Here is an 18,226-nt window from a genome sequence, read left to right on the forward strand (position 1 = left end):
TTTTCACTCACTCCTACTTGTATAACAGTTATTTTATTTATTTAATCTATTTTTATTTTTGCTCTGTTTGTATTTACTTGCTGTTTGCAAGGTGTCCTGCTACACCTGAAGAAGAATTATCTTATGGATTATAGGTTAAAGCCATTCCTGCTTAAATGAAAAGATGTCATTGCTTTTTATTGATATACAGGATATTATGATTTAGTGCTGTAGTCAAAACACACAAAATAACTGGCAGAATATTCACACAGAATAATGCAAACCATGATTAGTTGCAGCCGTGCTAAACTGACCACACTCGCTTAAGAAAATAAGTGTTTTTACAAAGACACCACATGAATCATTGTTTGTGCATAATACCACTTATCTTGGCTCTTGGTGGCCCTTAGTCCGCTGTTTTCGTGATTAAATTGTGTGACAATGAGGCCTTTAACATATTTTGTGTTACACACTGGCCTTCTGACTGTGCTGTGCTTTTTACATATTTTTTTCCAGCTCAAATAAATGAGCAGGACAAAGGTTAAGGAAAGATGGTAGAGAAAGGGAGAGAGACAGTAACAACTGTGTTTGTGCCCACTCTAAAACTTTAGAGGGAGAAATACGGCACACTTTCTGTTAACGCAAACACAAAGCTGGCTGCCCACAGCGTGACTTAGAGGGTGGTCAAGTACTCAGGGAGCGGTTATGTCATCGCTGACAGTTGTTGCCCAGCGGAAGGTCACAGCAACACCGCATGCACATGCAGACCCCCGCTAGCGATTAAAGGTCTGCTCAGTGTGAGGACCTGGCACACACACACACACGGATGTGTACACACACATATAAACAAGCAATGCACTACTGCCTTTCCTTCTGTTGTGACCTGTTTCCACTTCCACACCAGGACTCTCCTGTGAGGGCATGGTTGGGTGTCAAAGTGCAGCCCGCCGGCCTTAAAGTCGAGTGTGAGTGTAAACAAAAATGACTTCTGACTGTTTTTAAACCGTCTCCCACTGAGGGGTTTTATCATTTATGGCAGTCTCTTTCACTTTCACTTCTTTAGAAGGGTCTGATTGTAAAAAAAAAAGTTCCAACTGGTCGAACATTTGATTTGTCAGGCCTGTAATGATGATTTCATTTATTTTTATTTATTTATTTTGATGTGTTAACAGATTAATTGAACTGAAAACTGACAGAGCTGCACAATATACAAACATTATACAACTTCAAGTAAAAATCTTGAAGATCTTCATTTAAATAAATGTCTATTAAGTCACTATCCATCGCCGAATGAGGTAACACAATGGTGATTGAGCCTATGGCCCACTGATGAAAGCCTTTGCATTTGTAGCATTACAGACTGTTTGTCTGTGGCGACTTTCGCGGACAAAAATCAAAAGCAGCGCAGTTAGTGACGCGCTTCCCGTACCAGCACCCAGCAGTGGTTGGTCTGCCAGAGAGGGTAGGCGGAGCTAAGCGGCTGCCTTCTCGGTCTCTGCAAGTGTTACGAGTAAACAGTAATCTACTATGGCTGAACAAACAAAGAAAAGATGGATGACTACAGATACAACTTCAACAATAAGTGAAAATCCAAAGAAAAAGAAACAAATTGGACGCTCAGATGAAGCAAACAGTCTGAAAAGGAGGAAAATCAAGAGTTACAACCAGAGCCAACTGTGGACGTCACACATGCAACACTGTCTGGATATCTGGGAAGCGTGCTCCCGCAATTACCGTTTATCACCATAAGGTGTCGCCAAAGAGAACGAAACTGATCTTGGAGATTATTATCTCTTATTGGAGGAAATCATTTAAATGTATTCAATACTTTTTAAACATTTATGAGTGATTAAAGGGCAGGATTGAGGTCATTAAAGGGCCTGATTTGGCCCACAGACTGCCATTGAATAAAAAAACATTACTGCACAATGCAGCACGCTTATATTATGATACACACTCTGTGTCACTTTTCGAGCTGAGCGCTTCATTAACCAAAAATGAATTCTTGACAGAAAGTGTTTCATTTGCTTTGAGGACTTGATGCAGATAGAAGAAGCTCTTAATACGTTTCAGAGGATTTCCTGCGACTTGTTATGCAAAGCCGCTGGATGGGCGCGAGGATGGATTGTTAATAGAACGTGTTGCAGTGTATTCAGTAATCATTATTAATCTGTGTGTCGGCGGATTCTTCCCCGGCTCGGCCCGGTGTTCATAAAGCTCGGTTAATTAGACTGATTGATTAGATGGTGGTGATTCAGCGCTCTCATCACAGCTCCTCATCCCGTCAGGCCTCCTAATAAGATCAGATCGCTCTCATATTCACACGCACACACACACACACATACACACAAGGCTTGTTTGGCCTGTCATCTCCATCCTTCTCACTGCCTGTCTGTCACATCCATATTCAGGCCGGATTTACAGGCATGAAAAAGGCAGCCAAGCTTGCCAAAGCAATACTCCGAAGACTAGAAGTTACATTATGTTAACATGAAGCGATTGCAAATCTCTCATTCCCCCTGACTCCCTCCTCTGTCTTTCAGCATGATCCATCCTGTGTTCCTGTCTCATCACGTCTCATAAGTATGACTGGTCCCTCTGTTTAGCCAAGGAAAACAACACACTGGATAGCCGGAGACCAGGGAACCTTACATCTGTCTAGACTCTGCCTATGAATGTTTCTGTGTGTATCTGAGCGAGCCTGCGTCGCATATCTTTGTTTTCCTGCAGATTAAAATGTGAATCAGCTTTAGTTCCTCGTCTCTGTGAGGCTTTTCTGATCGATACACCACACAAGTCGGCGCAAACCTTCCTGCACTTATCGCACAGTGCCTGCTCATCAGCACGGAGACAGCACAGTAAAGAGACTCTCCCTCGCTGTAGTAAAACTTTACGACTTTCCGTGTTGCTTTTGTCTCCAGGCATCGGATATTACAGAGGATGATGAGTATTCATTTAGATTTTTGCCAGATCACCACTCCTTCGCGTCGATACAGCCCATCTGAGCTCTTTAAAACCAGACAAAGTTAGCGGTGTGTGCGTGCACGGGTTTATGACTTTGCATCTTAGTTTGTTGTGTGTGTGTGTTTGTGTGCGTGTAATCCAAGGCTGTGATGAACCCACTCCAGTATCACCCCTAAGAGAGTATTTATGGAGAAAATGATTACCTTGGAAAGAACAGAACTTTGATGAAAATCGTCCCACTTCAATTTGCACCTCGCAGGCCTGCAGTTGGCGTCCTTGTTTATGGGTAATATTGGAAATCCGTAAAATTGCAGCGAGTACTTCAGTAACAGAGAGCTTTCATAAAGACATCATGATATTCAGTGGCCTATTGATTGAGGCGTTTTGCTGATATTAAACATCTTTGTCACTTTGAAATTGTAGTTTGTTTCAAACTGGTTCCAACCAGATTGTTACGACTTTGGCTTTGTTACTTTTCTTTGTGTCTGAGGTTTAGACAGTGCAGCAGATCTGAAAGTTACACCATGTTTAAATTGTTACGGTCAATGTAGATTAGATATTAACATTTGTTTTTTATAACTAGACGCGTGGGGAAATGTTGGGCGACCATTTTTATGCAATCTTCATTTCAGGCCTTATAGTGAGGATCAAACAGCCCTCTGATAGCCGACACCTTTCTCTAACCCTGACTTATTACCATCTTAAACTTCCGGCTGTGGCTCAGTCGTAGAGTCGGTCGTCTCTCAATCTGAAAGGTTGGGGGTTCGATCCCTGACTGCTACAGTCTACATGTCGAAGTGTCCTTGGGCAAGACACTGAACCCCCAATTGCTCCTGAAGGTATAGCCCTCGGTTTATGAATGTGCATAGATCCTGATTGGAGATTGGCACTTAGGCCTCGCCATCAGCGTGTGAATGAGTGAAAGTGACATGTAAGCGCTTTGAGTGGTCTGAAAACTAGAAAAGCACTAAATAAGTACAGTCCATTTACCTTTGACTCTCACCCTGTGATACTCCCATGTCTACATGGTGTCTGCTCAGGCTAAACTTCAATGGTGAGCCCAACTGTCCGTCAACGTCTGAATGGCATGACCTGATCAGTTGTCCAGCTACCGTCTACCTGAGTTCTTTTAATGGCCGCTATTTAGCAATAAGTGCTGGCCAATCAAATACTTCCAAGCACACACTCCTGGTTCATTACTACACACTCTTTACTTTTACTGTTTCTACTATGATTGTTGTGACAAAAGAGTGGCGTGCAGTGCTTGTGCTGGGTTTTAGCGTTCGCCTTTGTCTGGACCTTTACGCCCTGTAGTCCACAGAGTCGACTGATTCCTTTGGCATCTTCACATTAAACAGCAGCTTCTCCATTTGAAAAGTTCTCCTTCAAATAAGAGTTGCTTGTGGACTTATAATTAGTCGGAATTAACACAGTACTTACAACAATTGCAAACGCTATAGACCAAAGACGCTTAGTACACAATGACATGGGACATTGACAGGGAAGCCCTTTGAGTGAGAGGTGAAACATCTTCAAGAAATTCGACCACGTTCAATTGCCTTTTGGATTAAGCTTCAAATGACCATGGCCTTGATTACTGAGAACCTTTACAGAAAAGACGCAACATGTTTTCTCAATGTTACCTGACATTGTAGTTTGTTTTTCCACTCGGAAAAACCAATATGTTGTCATGGCTTTGCCTCAACTAACGATGGCGTTGGATTCAGACTGATTCGTTGGTCTCTGTCGGGGGGTTAGTGGAAGCCGAATCCCTCCTCCCCACAGAAATCAGTTGGAGTGGAGGAAATGTCAGACTGAGGATGAAAATCAGTTTGTGGTGAGTTTCCAATTCCTTTTGACATCAGGCGATTTTATAATCTTTCAAATTCATGCATCTTTTACCAAAGCTTGCTCTCGTGGATCGTACGTCATGTTGCACTGGAATGCAGCCATTTGGGTTGTTTAAACAACAGAAGAAACACAATCCAAGTGTGAGACTTTAGAGAAGTCATCAGGGTCACGATGTTGGCTCCTCATAACTCAAATGTTAAATACTGTCTTACATGACTGTAAAATGTAACCCTCAAAGCCTGAGTGCATTCTGAGTATGATCCATCTCTCCTTCTCTCCGGTTCTTGGCCGGTCACCCATCTGGCACAGCTGGATAGGAGGTCTAGCAAGGATCGACTTGCACTGAAAGAGCTGGCAATGAAAGAAAAAAGTTCTCCAATATTTTACTTTTCTTGGGCGGGCAAGAAAGCGTTGGTGGGATAAATCAGTTTTTGTGTGGGGGCGTGTGTGTGTGATTGTGTATCATTATCAGAGTTTCAAACGTAGACAAATGAGAGCGCGCCTGCCCTCCACGCCGTCTCTCTCGGTGATTAAAGCAGCCTCACCTGGATGTGAGTGTGCGGGGGTAAATTATGCACGGAGGAAGAAATAAAAGAAATAAATTTGGGTTGTTTTTGTTGGTGAGGTCGGCCAGTTTTAAACGCAGGAGGGATGCTAAAGTTCAGCGCGAGGGAGGGAGAAAGCGAGGGAACTGGTCTTTCTCTATTTCCACCTCTTTCGCCTGTTTGATGGAGTCAAAAGAGTCGCATGATAGACGATATTGACAAGCTTAAATGCCCTTATTGGATGAGAAGTGGCCCTTGGGTGCTGCCCCAGCGTTTTCTAAGAACACACCGCCAGACAAAAAAAAAACCACACACTCACATCCAGCATTACTCCTTTCTGCTACCACAGCACTCTCAACAATTACCTCCCAGCTCTTTAAAACACACGCACACACACACAAAGGCTATCTTTATGACTGCAGCATTTCCACCATTCCAGCCCGACTTTTCTCCTTCGCCCAGAGACCATTAAACCAGATCTCTTCTAAAAGGCTTTAAGGCCGCACATGGCTAGCCACTTTTTCTCCGAAGCCGTGCCTCGGCTCTTTTCTTGTTTTTAAATCAAAGTCCGTGAAAGTTTGAGGGGGAGGAGTGGGGAAGCGGAGAGAAATTTGGGACTGTTTTTTGTGTTTGTGGGTTGGAGACACATCTAAGATACAAACCCACATGGTCTTACTCACACACACACACACAGACGCACACCCGCATACACAGGCTTAATCTGATACGGTACATGCCCTCCTGGCCTGTTCTGCTCTGCTGGGATTTTCCTCCTCTCTCACCTGCTGAGAGTTGCTGTAAGATGTGTAACCTGCTCGTTTTCTTTTTGTCTCTTCTGCTCTCGCACACAAGTGTAGAAGAGGCGCACACACCAACACGCTTGTTGCAGTGTGGAGGTGGCCTCTGCTGCGATTCGTCTGCTCCTCTCACAGAAGGTTCTGATTTAGGGATCGCGGCGGTGTGTAGCTTTTTGATTCTGCTGGTAGTCAACCTGAAAATGTTTTCCTTGATGGTTTTTTGGCAGAGGCCATGTTGGAGGAGCTCCGGCCAGCTCACTTCACCTGCCAGCTGCTCGGAACAGACTGGTCCTTCTGGAGGCTTCTTTTTTTCCAACACAAGTTTTATACTCAAAAAGACAACTCCCCTCTTCTCCACCCCCCACCCCCCCCATCTCCACCTGGCCCTGCAGATCAGGTTCCATATGCATCAGTGTCTCCGAGTGGGAGCTCTGACTCACCTTCAGTTAATCTTTTCTGACTGCAGCGAGTGTTGAAGGGTGGTGTGGTGGGTCCAAACCTGAGGTGTGGAATTTTAAGGTGCATCCAGTTATTGATTGGACAGAGAAACTGTTCTGTACAAAGGCAGAACGTACAGTGAGCTGCTGCAACTTGTGAACACGACTCCAGGATAAACACCTTCCTGTTTTTGGTGATGTTTTATTAACTTTTTGAAAAGGCTTAAAGAACAGGTTGTGGAATGAGGAAGGATACTGTGCAGCTATAAACAACTCCCTCACAGCCGGCTATTTCCTCGGTTAACACCAATCCATTTTATTTGACTCGATACTACAGCAATGGGTTTTTTTAAGCAGGTACAAAGCTCTTATATTATACAGTGTGGACTTTCATTCATTTGGGGATTGAAAAATGAGGTCTATTTTTTAATTTGTGTAAATTTAATGCAGCTCGTATTTTAAGAGAGCTCTAGGTCAAAACCTATAGTATGTGGCTGACCGCATCAGATCGACGTGCGCTTTAGTGGGCAACACTGGAAGCGTGACGTGTGTGACGTGTGCGTGACGGCTGCCGGACGTGTTCATTTTCATTTTCAATGCATGAAAACTGATGGGAGTCTTCACAATGCACACGCGCGCCGAAAATGTAGAGAATAGGAGGCTCATCTATTTTTTATATACAGCGAGCCGTGCGAGGTTGTGGTTCAAAATACATGGTGAACATGAATTGTGATGAGTCCTATTGATCTCTGACAGCAATATCTCTTGCTGTTGTAAAAGTCACAGGCATGGAGAGTAAAGCAGGTCAACACTTCCGGTTTGCTTTTTCAAAGTAAAAGCCCGATCTGGAATTCTGACTCCCCTCGTTTGGAGACAATGCTTTTATTTTGAAGTGTTTCCCGGGCGTTGTTGTTGTTTTTTTTGTTTTTTTTTACTTTATTCGTCACTCACTCGCTCAGTCAGTCAGTCACATACAGACCCATGTGTAGGGCTGACCCCGGCGGTCAGCCAAAAAATGTGTAACCTGTCAAAATGAACCAATTTGTTATACTTAGACAATTCAAATTCCTAACCTCACTGCTAAACAGTACATCTAAAAAAAATAATGTATGAGTCTGCAGCAACACTAGCAGCTCTGTGAAGTAATGTGTAGCCGAAGGCGGGGTTTATGTTAAATGATAAGTATGCCTGCTATCATTCTCACAGTGACAAAGCTAGCATGCCTATAATTACCATGTAATATTTACTATTTACAAGCTAACATAACATACCAGTCTATTATTAGCATACATGTTTGTTAATTTGAGCTAAACAAAAAGTGAAATTCATCTTGAGCGGAACATAAATGTGTGTACCAAACCTCTTAGCAATCCCTCAAATTGTGGTGAAAAACATCAATATATATATACAGAATATATATTGAAAAAAACACAAATGTCATTGCCTTGTTACCAATATCTGTATGAAATTATATTAATCTATTTGATATTAAGATATTTTAGTGAACATGTGGAAATGTTCTACTGGTTATGGCACTATGGAGCTTAAGTTAAAGGATCACCAACATCGTGAAGATTATTCCTCTAGTGACAATGAATGTGCATAAAAAAACCTCCATGACGATACACGAATAGGCTGAGTTACTTCAAGTGTAGGTAGACCAACTGACTTGTCTTCTTTTGTTTTCAATCAGACACAATAGAACTAACTTAAAACACCTTATTTATTGTTAAGTGATACCTCAAAACCCATGTCCACTGCCTCACCTGTGACTGGAAGTCCTTTGCAGTCACTTTCCTCTATTTCCTCTTTTCTGATAAGATGAGAAACCTTTGAGCTCCAGTCGAGTGAAAGCAGGCGTTTCACACAGACTGTACGTATTAATGGACACTCACTGTGTTTCTAGGCTTCCCATCCTCCCTTGCATCGCCTCACTGCGTTAAAGGTAGACCCGCGGTGTTACAGGGGTTTGATTTAGTCTGAAGGTGCGTATGTTGGTATAGTTATCAGTACGACTTAAAAGTAGTAGTTAAATCAGTATTATCAGGAGGGCATGAGATGGATTATGATCTGTACTCGTGTCTGTCTGCTCTCAGTATGACTTGCAGTAAGACTCTGACTCTTTGCACCAAAATCATACAAATAATTCAACCAAAGGGCCGAGCTAAAGCAAAGCACAGCACAAAAAAGTTTACTCCTTACCTAAAACCAAAACCTCTAAGACATGTCATCGCAGCCAAAATACAGTGTTGTTCTTCTTATCTTAGTTTTATTTAAATCCATGGCTGCAGGATACATATTTTAAGTTTGTGCCAGTGTTTTCAGTAACATTTAAACACTGTTAATAACCCATATAATCCATAAGACAATAATTCAGCAGCCATTACAACTTGAGGAATGTGTCGTGCTGTTATATCCTCCTGCCTGTAACTGATCAACGTTTCTGTTGTACAACTTAACCACACCACTGCACTTATGAGTCAGCACTCTCTTCTGTCTAACCGGCTAATTAATTATCCTGTCAACATGCAGCGGCGACAGCGCTACAGTGATACACTGTTTGGAAACCTTTCTGCATTATGACTAATACTAATGAACTGTCAGACTGTTAGGAATCATTAAATGGCTTTTTCTTTATTCATCTGAGGAGCTGTTGATGACATTAGTAGAAGTTGTCAAGGCCACTAAAACAAGAAACAAACACAGCATATAATTGATGATTCAATGAAATAATTTTGCCTTTTACGAAGACAAAGTTACATGAAGATTTCTACATGTTTGAACATCTATTGTTGACTTGACAGTGTTGATGTAAAGATGTTGAAGCCTTTTAGCTCTGTTCTTCCATATTTTGCATATTTTACTCCTAATTGTATTTCATATCAAACATTAAATTTCAGAACTACTTTGTCTTTTGTTTTCAAAACATTTCGGGCTCAAATTTCAGTCTCAGTGTATGTTTTTTGTCCAGATGTTTGTCGCCTCACAGCTTGAAGGTTCCTGGTTAGAATCTAGTTTGGACGTAGGGGGCCTTTCTGTGAGGAGTTTGCATGTTCTCCCCGTGCATCCCTCCGGGTACTTCCGCTTCCTCCCACAGTCGAAAGACATGCTCGCTAGGTTCATTGGTGACTCTAAAAAATCGCCCGTAAGTGTGAATGTGAGCGTTAAAGCCTGTCTCTATGTGTCAGCCCTGTGATTGACAGGCTGGGGTGTACCCCGCCTCTCGCCCAATGACAGCTGGTACAGGCTGCAGCTACCCGTGACCCTGAACAGTATAAGCGGTATAGATAGGATGGACTGTGACGGTGTTGATGTAAAGATGTTGTACCATACATTTAAATCTCTATTCCGTCTTTTTCAAGCTTTATTCTGCCTAATTTCCCTCCTTACTTGTGATTAAGTTTTCAAAATAAAGTCAGGCTCAAATTCACTTTGACAGATGTTCCCAGTTGATGAGGAAAAGTTAGCTTTTGTATACTTCCGTCTCTAGTTTGGGATTTTTGCGTGTATTGAAAAGCGGATTTGCATGACTTTCTTTTCAGGAATTGCACATTGAAGATTTTAAAAGGGAAGCCTAGAAAGAGTGTATTTTTTTTGTTCTCTGGTGTTGTTTGATGTTTCTTCTTTGTTTCCTGAGTTAATCACACAGTTGAGTCAGTTCTCTCGCTCCCTCTCATCTTTTTTTTTGTGATTGATGAAGAGTTCTCAGAAGCACTGAGGAGGCCTACAGAGAGGACAAACAATCTCCCACGTATTGTTGCGGTGTTGAGTGTGATGAGGGAGATGAAGTAGCTATCAATACCTGTATCGATGAGTACAGTGGAAGCTGGTGGAAGTGTCCTGCTTCCTTATTGATCGCTGATCCATTATGAGCTGTTAGCAGACGGCTTGGTGAATGATGGGGAGCGGGCCATCCATCATAAGTCGACGCCTTCGCTGCTTGGCAGATATGCTCTTTTGGCTGTTTAGCATCTCCACCTACTGTTCCTCTCTTTTTGTGATCCTCCTTCTGTAACTCCTTTTCTCTGCTGTTCATCAAACACATCAGACACGCGGCACAGATGGAGTACGCATTTAGTGTTGAATCTGACAGCACCTGTCTGCACAAAGTAGCTTTGAAAATACTCTTAAAAGACTTATTTCTTACATTCATGGGCATTTTCAGCTTTCCACACTGCAAACGGTTGATTTAAAGGAAAAAGGAAAAGCCTTTGGGGTGTCTTTTCACAATAAAAGTCCTACGTTGATGCTGGAAATGAGAGAAAATGAAACCTGTGTACAGTAAATGAAAGATTGTATTTGATACGACAGAGAGCTTTTCATCCTGAGATACTTATTTTAACCCTCTCTTCTCCTCTTCTTCTTCTCTGCCGTCCTTTTCTCCAGGTCACTGATCTGTCTGTGCGAGCCGTCGCAGAGAATTGTCCTGAGCTGCAGTTTGTCGGCTTCATGGGATGCCCCGTGACCTCTCAGGGAGTCATCCATCTCACTGCGGTAAGTGTCACATCATTTATTTTACCCTCCTTATCATAGTGTTCCTCGGTGGTTCACTCGTGGAGGCGGCTGTGGCTCCGGGAAGAGTTGGTCCTCTCCCAATCGGAAGTTTGGCGGATCGATCTCCGGCTCCTGCAGTCTGCGTGTCGAAGTGTCCTTGGGCAAGAACTGAACCCCAAATTGCCCCCGAAGGCGTAGCCATCGGCGCATGACTGTGCATGAATGGTTAAATCCTGATTGGAGATCGGCACTTTGCATAGTTGCTTCTGCCAACAGTGTGTGAATGTGTGTGTGAGAGGATGAACATGCAGTGACACCAAGTGCAGCCCATTCATTCACTCACTTGTGGCCTATTAAAGGACTTAAAACGTGTGTTTACTTTTGTACCATAGTTTGAGGATGCCGTAGTTTCTGCAGCACACTTAAATGAAGGTTAATTTCACTCAGCAGCCTCTCTTTTTTTTTAAAGTAATTACTAGTATCAGTAAATATCAACAGGAGTTTCAGCGTGACTAAGTTTTTTGTCTAATCCTGTTACTGTCGACGAGCTCTCCGTGTTGCTGCGGGCCATGAATCGTCTCCGGGGGAGGAAATTAACTTGTGGAGAGTAAACCCAGGACCTCGCTGTGTGTTTTATCTAAGACTTAGTTTTGAACTTATTTCTTCTTAACTTTTAAATCTCATGAAAGCCTAATGAGATGAATCCTAATAATACGCTGCTGTTCTGACTACACCCTGCTGTTTGGATATTACCATGCTAATGAGCAGGGCTCGCTGGTTTAAGATGTGCTATGCCATATAAACACGGACACACATGCACCCACACGATGATTGTGCGAATTGAATTCCCTTAGAAAAGACTGCACCTTTATTTTTCCTCTCATTTATTTCCTTTTCCCATCTAAACATCCATCTAGAATGTGTGTGCGCACCTATGCGTGGGTGTGCTTGGTATGCTGGCACCCATGTGTGCTTGGGTAATACAGTTCGATTTGTGTTTGATGTTCTTGGGTGTACACGCAAGTGTGAACGTCCCCTCGTGGGTTTCATGCGTCCATTCCTCCTCAAATGCAATTACAGTTGTGTTAATAGGACTGAGACACCCGATGCTGTGCTGCATTATTAGATTAAACAGCAGATTAATTTGTGCTCATGGTTTGGCCCCCTATCATCTCTGCAGCCTCCACTGACCTTGGCCGGTGTGTTGTAGACAGACAGTAATGAAGCCAGCCAGTCATAACAGCATTAGCATACCTGGAGGTGGACGCGCACACACATCCACCCACACGCACAGTCTGGCACAGCTCATTATTATTTATTACAATATTAACCAAGGTGAAGTTTAAGGAGTTTAGATGAGTGGGTTCATGATTCTGATAATATTTATGCTTTTTTTTTTAAAGCTGCACTTTTGTCTCAACTGAAAAGGAACTTTAAGTATGTTTCCTAACCCCTTCTTGTGAGGTCATGTCCTGTAAGAAGACCGCACGTTTACATCTGAAACAACTGGACACAACATCACTGAGGTCATAGTTAGCAGTAGGTTTGACCTGGACTGAATTGCTCCTCTAATATTTGCCCTCTCACAAATGCAAATGGGAATGACAAACAAATAGAAGCACCTCAATTTGATTGTCTCAAAGTAATGCGGGTACCACACCATCTTTAAGTATGGCCCCAATAAATAAATCAGAATTGGCTTCACACAAGCTTCCCAATGATCACCGGTATGATAAAGGTCATGTTTAAATTGGCTGGTTTAGATTGATAGAAGTACCCAATAATGGACCAATGGGTTCATTTGTTTTACCTCCTTATAGAGTGATAGTGTGCTAAAGAAAGAATGTTACAGTAGCGCAAAAGACACATGTAAGATGGTTAGAAACGGTGTCACAATTCCTAGATTTGTCAACAGTTTTTTTTCAATGTTAAACTCCTCAAGTTGATATGTTGAAGTTAGTAAGTAACCTCACAGCAGGCTGAAAAGCAGAGGTCCATCAGAAGTGTGCTGTCCTGCACCTGTAAGCCCACCCTAAAGTGATGTCACAGTGTACTGACACACCCTGTGCACTTCTTCATCACGGCAGCTAGATGATATGTTAAACCACGAGAGGTCAGCAAAAACAAGACTATAAAGGGATGTCTGTGAAGGTTCTCTGTCATCCAGGTCATGGTCATTCTGAGCTTAATCCAAAAGGCAGCTGCACTTGGTTGAAGTTCTTGAAGATGTTTCACCTCTCATCTGAAAGGCTTCTTCAGGTCTAAACTGACCGATGGACGGAGCTAATAATATAAGCCTCTGTGGGTCATTAGTGGGCTCATACATGTGTAAGCAAGAGTGAGGCGTTACCCTGAGCTGTGGCCTAGTAACACTGAGAGTCATTAGTATTCCATGATGTTGATGGGTCGTTAGGCTCACATGATCCTGAGTGTGATCTCAGCTGTTTGAGCAGAGAATTCAACGCTGCATTGTAAGTGGGTGATAGGTTGTGCCTTATGCCCTTTTCCCACCGAAATGTGCATGTTGAGTATAGCATACATAACAAATGCGGCCAAAACAGCGTAAGTAAACAGTATACGTTACAGTGGTTACGTCTTTACTGTATCTATTAGTCATTCAGTCTGTTTATGAAACGCGCCGCCGACAAATTTAGAACCATCTTCGAGTGCTGCTTGGAGGGAGACGGGCGAAATTTGTAGCCGAGATGACAAGGAGTCGCAGAAGTTACAGACAGAGCATCGTGTCGGAAAGGGGGCGGAGATTAGAGTGTCAACACAGGTTTTGTGTTCCCATCAATGCTGATCGGAGCCGATACGATAATTACCCGGGTCTGAATGCCGATTGTAGCCTTTCCCATTAAGCAAACCAGGTGTTAGCGTTTTTTTGACCAGTGGGAAAACAGCTATAGATGGCTTCCTTGACACATCTTTTGAACCAGCGGTCTTCTCTGGCCAGGATGTGAACCTTGCTGTCTTCAATGGGGTGTCCTTTGTCCTTTAAATGTAAGTGGACAGCTGAGGCCTGACCTGAGGAGCTGGCTCACCCTTTAGGAGGTCAGAAATATTAGTGCAGTGGGCTAATATATAATATAATATATCACTATTGGATTTTTATAACTCTTAAATATTGACAGACCCTTAAAATCCTGTGTCAGTCAGGGTGTACCTCATTATAGCAATCTTTCACTTGGACAGCATTGTGAGACACCCAAAACTTACTAAAAGTCTTTCTCACTGTCCAAACAGCGTTGTAATTAAGATTATTAATGAGACACTTTCAAAGATAACATTTTGACTCCGCTCATTCTGATTTATAGTCCAATCAAATCTTTTTGTTTCTGTCACTTCAGTCGTCGTCTCTGTGATTCATCTAATTCTTTCTCCCTCTCTCCCTCCCCCTCTCTGTCCCTCTATAATCTCTGACAGTAATTATGTCGTTTAGCAGTTGATTCCTCCTCTCATTCATTCCCACTTGGTCCCATCCAGCGTCGATTGAAAATCATATTCTGGCGTTTAGAATCGTTGCATTTCTGATGACTCCGTGGACCCGCATGCCATTCCAGGACTGTGGCGCTCTCTTGTTCGATTATTACACCCTCCCTCCCACTTCTTCTCTCTCTCTCTCTCTCTCTCTTTCTCTCTCTCTGATAATCTTCCAACCCTCCTCCCTTGCTATCCAGCCATCACTAGAAAAAAATCCATTACTTTTATTAACTTCTCTCATACGACACACTCATTTCTGATTGATATATTTTTGTATGCCGACTTCTCACAAATTAGGGTGCGAGGAAATCAATTGGAATCGTATTTTCTTAATCAAGTGAGCTGAAGGTTGAAATGGGCCACCCATGGAGCCGAGTTCGATGCAGATGGTCTGTAGAGTAACTGTAAAGCTGCGGCATTTATGCTCCTCTTAATGGTTTTTCACTGTTTCAGCCCTTTGGGAGCTCTGCGGCTCCTCTGTGATCTGCAACACAACTCAATATTTATAGCCAGGCAGGCACAGTTTGATAAATCATCATCCTGTTAGAGATCTAAACGCAAAAATCCGGATCTGTGCCGGCTCTGAGGTTAGCCTGCTTACACTAAAATAAGCTTTCTAACACTTTCCTAACTTAAAAATCACACACAGCTTTAAAAGTTACAACACAAACTGATGATTTTAAGAGCAAACACGTGTCTCATGTGGTCTTTATTGTTCCCCTGCCAGGACCGTCCTGTACGTTTTTATTTATGGCTGGTTTCTGAGAGGGAAGCTCAAAGTTAGCTCTTAGCTCTTGACATTAATAATAGCTTTATTGATGAGGCTTGTCACATCCCAAGGCTTTGTAATGGATACAAAGCATCATGGGAAAGGAGGCTTTGTGGGTGTCCCGGAGCTCTCTCTCCCCCAGCAGCTAATTTGAGAACTTTATAGGGTTTCTTTGTGGACTTTGGTGATATTAATCATGCTCCTAATTCACTTTCAGCGGGTTCGCCCTTTAGTCAAACCTGTGACAAGGCACTAGGTGGAAGCGCAGTAGATTTAGTGTGTGTGCGTGTTGTGTGTGGGCGTTTGGCGTTATTAAGGGTGGACGGCTTTACTCAGCCAGCTTGAGGGTAACCCCTGCATTTCAGATATGTGTGTGGGTTTAGAATCAGAAACACACTGTAGTTTCTGAGCTTTCTCTTCTTTTTAAAAATGTATGACACCACCAAGTCATTATCCGTCTGTTTGAACAGCGTTGTTACCTATTGATGTCCCTTTTGTGGTCCTCTTTTGGTCCCTTCCACCCTCCCTATGAATCATTTTTTCTGTTACACTCGCAGTTCATATGTTTCTTCCTTTTATATTATCTATTTTATTCAGGAAAAGTATCAATTTTCCGTTTATTATTTCACATTGTATCACTGCAAATCTATTTTTATAACAATAAAGAAATAAAACTGCTGTACATTGGGGGCCTGGTTTGCCGAGTCCCGTCCTCGGCCCTTTGCTGCACTTCATTCCCCCACTCTCTTCTCCCAATACTTCCTGTCTTATCCACAGACTGTATAAAAAGATGGACGACATGACCGCTCCCTAAAAATGAAGCCTAAACATTTTGAGCGTCCCCTGCTGACTGGCTGCAGTATAGGCCATAAAGCCTGCCTCCTCCATGTTAACAGATGGGACATGAGACAAACTATAAAATCAAAATACACGTCAAATAGATGTTTCTCAAACATGGTTTCTGTCATTATACTTAGTTCTTATCATGCTGATTTATGTCCAGTTTATTTTTAAGTAGTTATTTGATGTTGTAAAAAGGATGATTGACAGCTCTGTTGACGAATCTGGCTCCTGCAGCCGATCTGTTCTGGATTAGCAGAGTAGAGGAGGAACGGTGAGAGGAGACGTCACTAAAACAATCACTACAGTCATTGAAGTTTACATATCTGTGAAGGTCTGCTTCAGACCAACACAAGAAGAAGCTGCTCTGCTGTTAAATACGCCGACGTGCAAGATCTTTGCTGTTTTTTTGCTAATTTAAGTGTGTGTTTTGGTTAGCGGAAGTGGCTACGGCGGCTTCACCTGCCAAACTCTACTGCCCAATTCTGGCTCCAAATGTGCACGATGGCAGCGCCCGCCACGGGGCCCATTTTGTTTTCAATTTTGTACAATGAGAACAGATGGAGACGCGTCGTCCATCTATACAGTCATTGGTCCTGTCAATAAAGGCAAAAATTGGCCCCAAAAAATAATCTTTCAAAAATAGCTGTAAATCTGACATCGATTAACAGCCTGGCTCTTCTGGAGGCTTGTTTTTAAATGACATTAGCTTGAATTATATTCAAATGAACATGGGGAGCTTTCAACGCAGATGCCACAAAGGTTGAGGGGGGAGAAGAGAAAAAAAAAAAAAGTAATTTGAGTAAAGAACGAGCTATAACAATCACATTATGCTCTCACTCTTTTATTCTACCAACTCAAATAAAGTGTAACCTCATAGGTTTAATGTGCTCAGTCCACTTTGTCGAAATCAAGATTTTTTTTTATGACTTTGAGGGAGATGGACATTTTTCCATGACATATATTTCACATATTATTTCTATCCACTTATTAATGGTGGGCGTCTCTGATTTTAACCACTTCCTGGTTACAGCATTTAAGCATGACGCCGAAATCTTTCTTTCTCTCTCTCACACACTCGCTCTCCCACCGTCCCTCCATCTTCCTGTCAGGCTCGTGCTCTTTTCTTCTGGTAGTGATTAAGTCCAAGGTCGGCTCTATCACAGAGCCAGTGTTCGAGAGCAGCTCTGGGTGCCAGAGAGCCTTCATTCCCCCAGCCTTAGATGTCCCACTGATGGCTTCCCCTTTCCCTTGTCATGCCTACCCACAATGCCCCTCCTCATACATCAGACCTATCACTGCCCCTAAGACACTGTGGGCCTCAAAAAGCCTTTTTTGTGTGTGAATGTTCCCACCCTCGGGAGAAAGAGCGAGGAGGCCAAAGACATAACAAATGGAGAGACTGTTGAAGAATGTGTCAGAGATGAAAAGAGGTATATTTGGAGACTGTAATAGCTGTGTGTTGTCTCTCTGATGTGCAGTACCAGGATGTTTCTGGTCTTAATTTCAGGCCTTGTACATTAAGTCAGCCGTGCTGCTCCGGTGGCTTTGTTGTTCTTCTCCAGAGAAAGAGTTAGGACCTTTTGATAAATGCTCTCTAAATTTGACAGAATTGGACCGCGGGCGATGCCTCATTCTTTCTGTGTGTTTATGAGCAAATAAAACAGTCTGCTTCATGACAGGGAAGCTATTTAAATCCATAACCAGAATCATATGTCATATCCATCCTGGTGGCTCAGTGGAGCAGCATGCCAGTCAGTTAAATGTATTTACATAGCATTTTTCCAAAAGTGCTTTATGTAAGGGATAAAGTATAGTGAGCAGGTTATGGCGTATTATAACAAGGCTGTGTTAAATACTTGATTCTGTGTAATTGCAGCATTCCGAGGTCTGCTATGTCTCGATAACGTTGCTTGGGATTCTGTCCTAATTATATAATCTGAAAGGCTAACTGTAATCATATCAATCCGCTGAAAGAAGTCCGGTAAATTTGACGTCGGTCTGTTTACAGAGGGAAAAACAGAAAAGAGACGAAAACAGTCGAGTGAAAGCAATAAAGGTTTAAAG

At 42.6% G+C, this 18,226-nt stretch overlaps 1 protein-coding gene across 1 annotated transcript in view; it reads left to right on the forward strand.

Annotated features, from left to right (window-relative positions):
• The window catches only part of fbxl17 (F-box and leucine-rich repeat protein 17), a 256,289-nt gene that overhangs the window by 76,717 nt on the left and 161,346 nt on the right, over positions 1–18,226 (forward strand). The window contains exon 7 of the mRNA XM_069683066.1: positions 10,960–11,067. Within this exon, the coding sequence (XP_069539167.1) occupies positions 10,960–11,067 (108 nt within the window). The remainder of the gene's footprint in view (positions 1–10,959; positions 11,068–18,226) is intronic.

This window comes from Semicossyphus pulcher, unplaced genomic scaffold (genome assembly GCF_022749685.1).
Source record: "Semicossyphus pulcher isolate SPU_LCO1_2020_fin unplaced genomic scaffold, fSemPul1.0.p SCAF_6, whole genome shotgun sequence".
In the NCBI taxonomy this organism is placed as follows: domain Eukaryota; kingdom Metazoa; phylum Chordata; class Actinopteri; order Labriformes; family Labridae; genus Semicossyphus; species Semicossyphus pulcher.